The sequence below is a fragment of the Vigna umbellata genome, chromosome 2, assembly GCF_029865625.1.
Source record: "Vigna umbellata cultivar VRB3 chromosome 2, Vumbellata_1.0, whole genome shotgun sequence".
Taxonomy (NCBI): Eukaryota; Viridiplantae; Streptophyta; class Magnoliopsida; order Fabales; family Fabaceae; genus Vigna; species Vigna umbellata.
This window is the reverse complement of record NC_142166.1, coordinates 29667743-29674843: the sequence shown is the minus strand read 5'-3', so window position 1 is coordinate 29674843 and position 7101 is coordinate 29667743. Positions and strand designations below refer to the sequence as shown.

At 53.7% G+C, this 7101-nt stretch overlaps 1 protein-coding gene across 1 annotated transcript; it reads left to right on the top strand.

The window, feature by feature from the left end:
- Positions 1-3285, top strand: LOC124842541 (uncharacterized). Its single transcript, XM_047319050.2, has one exon. It carries the CDS (start codon positions 1-3, stop codon positions 3283-3285), a length of 3285 nt encoding a protein of 1094 aa, XP_047175006.2.
- Positions 3286-7101: the final 3816 nt, after the last annotated feature.

Here is a 7101-nt window from a genome sequence, read left to right as displayed (position 1 = left end):
ATGGCGTTCCGAACGGGCAATGATGCCATTTGGTGCCGAGCGTTTTCGGTCTCATTGGAGGACGAAGCATTGGAATGGTTCAATACCCTCCCCCCTAATTCAATAGAAAACTTTGCGGGATTAAAGCAGCTATTCATCAAACAATTCGCGGCTAGCAGTACCCAAGACTTAACCGTATTCGAGTTAATGACCCTCAAGCAAGGGAAGGAGGAAGCGCTACGGACGTTTATGGATAGGTACCAAAAGACCGTCCGGCGAGTGAAAAGCCTTACGCCAGAGCTCCCCTTTCACTACGTCCTACCGGCTCTTAAGCCGGGGCCGTTTAAGGATAGCGTCTGCAGGCGAGCGCCCAAAACAATGGAGGAGCTGAGAGAGCGAGCGACGGATGAGATAAGGGTGGAGGAGATGAAGCTCTCGTACAAAAAGGAGAATCAGGAGGCCAGGGGAGAAAGGACGGACGCCAACAAGCCCGTTTCGTCGACGGGAAGGTCGTCCGGTCCCAGGCACAAGGAGCAGAAAAAGGGACCTCGCTTCCAACAGTATACCCCCCTGAACGCCCCAAGGGAGAAAATCCTCCGAGAGGCTTTGAGCGCAGAACTGATCCGGGAGCGGGAGGGGCACCCAACTCCGAAGGGAGCCGATTGGAGCAAGCACTGTGCCTACCATAAAAATATGGGTCATACCACCGAGGATTGCTGGACCCTCAGGGATAAAATAGAGGAACTCATCCGGGCGGGAAAGCTCAAGAAATACGTCCGTGACGACCGCCCGCCACAATCGACCGATCGGCCTGCGCAGAGACCGACTTATCGTAAGGATAGGTCGAGGAATTCGAGAGCGGAGTGTCCTCGCTCAGAGAGGCGACATAGCCGAAGTCGCAGCCGCAGTCGAGAGCGCCCCCTGAGGGGGCACATCAACACTATCTCTGGAGGATTTGCGGGAGGAGGATCGTCTTCCTCCGCCCGTAAGCGCCATGTTCGAGCCCTCCAATCCGTACATTTGGTTGACAAGCCACGCCGCTCCATGCCGCCCATTACCTTTTCGGACGAAGATTTTCATGCGCCCGACCCTGACCAGGACGACCCTATGGTCATAACCGCGGAAATAGCGCGGTATGGAGTCAGCAAAGTTCTGGTCGACCAGGGGAGTTCGGTCAACATCCTCTACTGGAAGACCTTCCTTCAAATGGACATCTCAGAGGAACTTATCGTCCCTTACGATGGGCAGATAGTAGGGTTCGCAGGAGAAAGAGTTGATACAAGGGGATATGTGGAGTTGAGGACAAGGTTAGGAACCGGTCGCTCTAGCGAGGAAAAGAGGATCCGGTACCTGCTAGTCGAGGCAAACACCTCGTACAACGTACTGCTCGGGAGGCCGTGTTTAAACGCGTTTGGAGCGATCGTCTCAACGCCCCACCTCGCGATGAAGTACCCTTGTGAGAAGGGAACTATATGCACGGTCCGGGCGGACCAGAGGACGGCACGGGAATGCTACGCGGCGGGGTTGAAGCTACGCGTCCGACCAGTAAAGAGGCGGCCGGCCGGTTCTGAGGTGGCCATGGCAGACCTCGACCCAAGAACGAATACCGAGGATCGTCTGGAGCCTATTGGAGAAACCCAACCTATCTTGATAGGAAGGGAACCCACTCAGACCACCCTCATCGCCAGGGAGCTAAACCCTGAGATGGAAAGGGAGCTGAGGGCACTCCTATGGAGGAACCGGGATTTATTTGCGTGGACGGCAGCTGATATGCCAGGCATCCATCCCGCAGTAATGTGCCATAAGCTCTCGCTTTTCCAAAACGCCCGTCCGGTCGCCCAGAAAAAGCGAAGAATGGGCGAGGAGAAACGAAAGGCTGTGGAGGAGGAGGTAGAGAAGTTGAAGAAAGCTGGTTTTGTTCGGGCGGTCACGTACACCACGTGGCTAGCTAACGTGGTTATGGTGAAAAAGGCCAGCGGAAAATGGCATATGTGCACTGACTACACGGACCTGAACAAAGCTTGCCCAAAAGATTCACACCCCCTACCCAGTATAGACGCCCTGGTGGACGGCGCCTCTGGACATCGAGTACTAAGTTTCTTGGATGCATATTCCGGATACAACCAGATACCCATGTATGGGCCGGACGTCGAAAAGACGGCATTCATAACGGAGAAGTCCAACTTCTGTTACGAGGTCATGCCATTCGGCCTGAAGAACGCGGGAGCGACGTACCAACGCTTAATGGACAGGATCTTCCGAGAACAGATAGGCCGGTGCATGGACGTATATGTGGACGACATGGTAGTCTGGTCCGCGGATGGAGATGGACACCTTAAAGACCTTGAGGAGGTGTTTCGCCAAGTAAGGAAGTTCGGCATGCGCCTAAACCCCACTAAATGTACATTTGGGGTAGCTGCCAGAAAGTTCTTGGGCTTCATGTTGACATCCAGGGGGATCGAGGCCAACCCGGACAAGTGCGACGCGATACTACAAATGCAAAGTCCGACCACCCTTAAGGAAATCCAAAGACTGGTCGGACGCCTTACCGCCTTGTCCCGCTTTATCCCCAACCTGGCGGAGAGAATGAGGCCGGTCCTGCGAAAATTGAAGAAAGGGGCCGGCCCGGTCTGGGACGACGAATGCGAACGAGCGTTTCAGGACGTCAAAGCCATCCTTGTCAATCCACCGGTCATGAACCGCCCGGTCCAAGGAGGGGATCTGCATATCTTCCTGGGAGTGTCAGAGACGGCCATTAGTGCCGTGCTAATGCAAGAACGGCCTCAAGCGAGGCTAATTTATTTTGTGAGTCGCACGCTCCTAGACGCCGAAACCCGATATCAGCGGGTAGAGAAGGTGGCCTTAGCTTTGTTGCACGCCTCCCGAAGGCTTCGTCCTTACTTCCAAAGCCATCAGGTGATAGTCAGGACCGACTTCCCTATCTCCAAAATCCTCAGGAAGCCGGACTTAGCCGGACGGATGGTGGCATGGGCGGTTGAACTCTCGGAATTCGGCTTACGGTATGAGCCGAGAGGATCGGTCAAAGGCCAACACTTAGCAGATTTCGCGGCCGAGCTACCACCGTCCGGCCAGGACGAGTGGAGCTTGTATGTGGATGGAGCATCTGGTCGATCGATCAGCGGGGCCGGCATCGTGCTAGAGGGCCCCAACGGATTCTTGCTAGAACATTCCCTGATCTTCAAGTTCAAGGTATCCAACAATCAAGCCGAGTATGAGGCGCTAGTGGCCGGCCTCGAGCTAGCAAAAGACATGGGGGCAAGGAGAATAACCTGCCGGACGGACTGAGAGCTGGTAGTGGGTCAAATGAATGGCAACTTCCAAGTCCGAGAGGAACGTTTATTGCGGTATTTCCAACGAGCAACGGACCTCGCAAAAGCGTTCGATAAAGTTGACATACAGCACATTCCCAGGGAACAAAACACGAGGGCAGACATACTGTCTAAGCTTAGTTCGGGAAAGGAAAAGGGACAGTTAACTACTGTCGTGCGGCAGGTTCTACTTCAGCCTTCAGTAGAGTGTTCGGCGGTGTCCGACAGGGGAAAAGATTGGCGAACAGAAATCAGAGAAATCATGACTCGCCAAGATGAAGGGCGAATGGTAGGTCCGAGCGAAGCCAAGAAGGTCACCCGGTATCTTGTGGTGGGGGACGACCTGTATTGCAGAGGATTCTCCTCCCCTCTCCTTAAATGCTTGGGAAAGGAAGAAGCACATTACGTTATGGACGAGCTCCACAATGGCATTTGCGGCCTTCACACAGGTTGGCGGACGCTAAAAGCCCGGCTACTGAGAGCCGGATATTATTGGCCTACCATGGAAACGGACACAAGGGCATTCGTCCAAAGATGCGTTCGTTGCCAGGAGCATTCCAACAACCCCCACCTGCCGCCGCACGCCCTCCATTCAATATCATCCCCGTGGCCGTTCGCCCAATGGGGTATGGACATCGTAGGACCGTTCCTAGTAGGACGGGCACAGAAGAAGTTCCTCCTGGTGGCGGTGGATTACTTTACCAAATGGGTAGAGGCCGACCCCCTAGCAACCATCACGGCCGCCCAGGTCCAGAAGTTCTGCTGGAAATTGATATGTCGTTTCGGCCTCCCTCGATCAATCATCACCGATAACGGCCGGCAGTTTATTAACAAGAAACTGGCCGAATTCTTTAAAGGATTGGGGATTAAACACGTCACCAGCTCAGTAGAACACCCCCAAACGAACGGACAAGCGGAAGCGATGAATAAGACCATAGTCTCAAAGCTTAAGCGACGTTTGGGAGAAAAGAAGGGAGCATGGGTGGACGAGCTACCCGAGGTCCTATGGGCATATAGATGCACACCTCATGGAACCACAGGCGAGACCCCTTCTAACTTAACTTATGGTACTGATGCCATGTTACCGGTGGAACTGGGTGAGCCGTCCCTGAGGCGGCATGTCGAAGACCTGAACCTCAACGACCAAGAGCTAAGGATCGAGTTGGACTCCCTAGATGAACGGCGGGACCGGGCGGCATTGAGGGCCGAAGCATGCAAGCGGATGGTTGAAAGAAAATACAACTCCAAAGTCCGGCCAAGAAGCTTCCAAGAGGGGGATTTAGTGTGGAGAAAAGCTGGCGACGCCCGCCGAAACCCAGCACATGGAAAGCTTGCTGCCAAATGGGAAGGGCCGTTCCGAATAATAGAAGCCCCAGGAAACGGGGCGTATAGGCTGGAGCGCGTGGACGGACGTTCCATCCCTAACACTTGGAACGCCACACATCTAAAGTTTTACTTTAGTTAAATTCTATGACCAGATTACATGTACTGCTTTTTCCAAGTAATGACAGAATATTTTTCTTCCCCTCCAAACGTAACTTTATTTTGTAGGGACCAAGTTGACAGGACAACCCACCCATAGAAGGACCGTCCGCCCCATTAAGACCAAGCTGGTGAAAAAGAGCGTTCCAAAGAGAACGACTCTCAGCTTGGTTGGGCAACGAAGCAAAGGACCGTCCGCCCCATTAAGACCAAGCTGGTGAAAAAGAGCGTTCCAAAGAGAACGACTCTCAGCTTGGTTGGGCAACGAAGCGAAGGACCGTCCGCCCCATTAAGACCAAGCTGGTGAAAAAGAGCGTTCCAAAGAGAACGACTCTCAGCTTGGTTGGGCAACGAAGCAAAGGACCGTCCGCCCCATTAAGACCAAGCTGGTGAAAAAGAGCGTTCCAAAGAGAACGACTCTCAGCTTGGTTGGGCAACGAAGCGAAGGACCGTCCGCCCCATTAAGACCAAGCTGGTGAAAAAGAGCGTTCCAAAGAGAACGACTCTCAGCTTGGTTGGGCAACGAAGCGAAGGACCGTCCGCCCCATTAAGACCAAGCTGGTCAAAAGAGCGTTCCAAAGAGAACGGCTCTCAGCTCGGTTGGGCAACGAAGCGAAGGACCGTTCGCAACATCAACTCCAAGCTGGTGAAAAAGAGCGTCCCAACGAGAACAAATCTCAGCTTGGTTGGGTGGGCAATGAAGCGAAAATTAAACATCTAAAAGCTAAACGTTGACATCCGCCCGGGAAAAGGAAGGGTAATCCCCACCCCGGCCGGACCATTACTAAAGCCAGTTATCTTTGTAAGAATAAAAGGCGCACATAAGAAGATATACGAAACCGGAAAAAGCAACTGTGTATTAATCATTGACGCTAAAACGCGCCCAGATTTACAAAAGGACCATCCGGCCAACCTCTGGACAATCCGAGACGTTGGGCGGACGGCCACATGATACACATCAAAAAATAAAATGAACTAAACTTAATTATCTCCCCCATCCCTGACCCCCACGGTCGGCTCATCCTCGTCGTCGGCATTTAGGTCTACCAGAACGCCATCAAAGACGTCCTTTTCAATGTCAACGCCGAGGGAGAACGGTTCTGGAATGCCCGCCAAAAGAGATACCTGGCGAAGGGCTTTGTTGAAGCCTTCCTCATGTTCAAACATGACAGTTGACTCCAACTCAGCGACCTTCTCTTTAGCTTTGGCAACGTCCTGGGTAAGAGCCTCGTTCGTCTTGATAAGCTCGGCTTCGGCCTCTTTTAGGCGGGTTACCTCCGCCTTTAGCTGGCGACCTTCCTCCGCCATTCGTTCTTGTTCGCCCAGGGCGGCGGCCAAGCTTTCGGCGGCCTCCTTCTTGGTCTCCTCAAGATCAGCCTCCAGCTGCTCGATCTTACTGCCATATTCATCTTGATTGAGGACCATCTGCTCCAAGGTCAACTGAAGGGAGGCCGAGTTTTTCTTCTCTCTGTCAAGCTCGGCTCGGATCTCCACCACTCCAGGGCGGTCAGCAAATTTCTTCAGGTACCAGGCCAGGGCAGATGTCCGGGTTGACATCTCTAGCATGGCATTAGTTAATTCCAATTCAGAAAGGGGCTCAATGAGATCCCGTTGAGAGGAACTCATGTGGAACTTCGCCCGATCGCTCATGCTGAACTCCGGGCTGAATACGCCGCCCGGTAGGGGGACGGCCAGGACCCTCTCCCGATCTTTCTCCTTGTCTTTGCCCTTCCGGGCCTTCTTTGAAGCTGATCGAGACGAAGAGCCCTCCTTGTCTTTGCGTCCCTCAGCAGCATGACCTCTTCTCTTGCGAATCAAGGGATCCGCAGAGGCAGTGGCCGCTCCAGAGGACGGGTTCACTTGGACGGCCGCCAATTCTTGTTGAGGATCCGGTCCCGGCACCTTGAAGCCTGAACCCTCGCTCTTCTTGGAAGGAGAGATCCCTACCTTCGAAGCTAGACGTATAGTTGGAAGGCGTCCTGCGGGAGGAGGGCGGGGCACGTTAGGAACAACCGTCGGCCGGGCGGTCGACGAACTGGCCCCGGACTTCTTCCGGGCGGCCATAAAATTGGATTTGCGGGGGCCAGGAGTCGTCATCAGTGCTGCAAGAAACAGAGCAATTCAGAAAAATTAACGTCAGTATACGAAAAACAAACACACTCAATACAACAAGACCATACCGAACGCCTTTTGTCCACAATCCTCAAGACTAAGGCATTCGACCAAGTGACGGGCGGAGATTCGGCGGGGGAGGGCGTTGATGATACGCACGACCTCTAGGTCGGGCGCTGTTAAGGCCCCCATGGAAGTC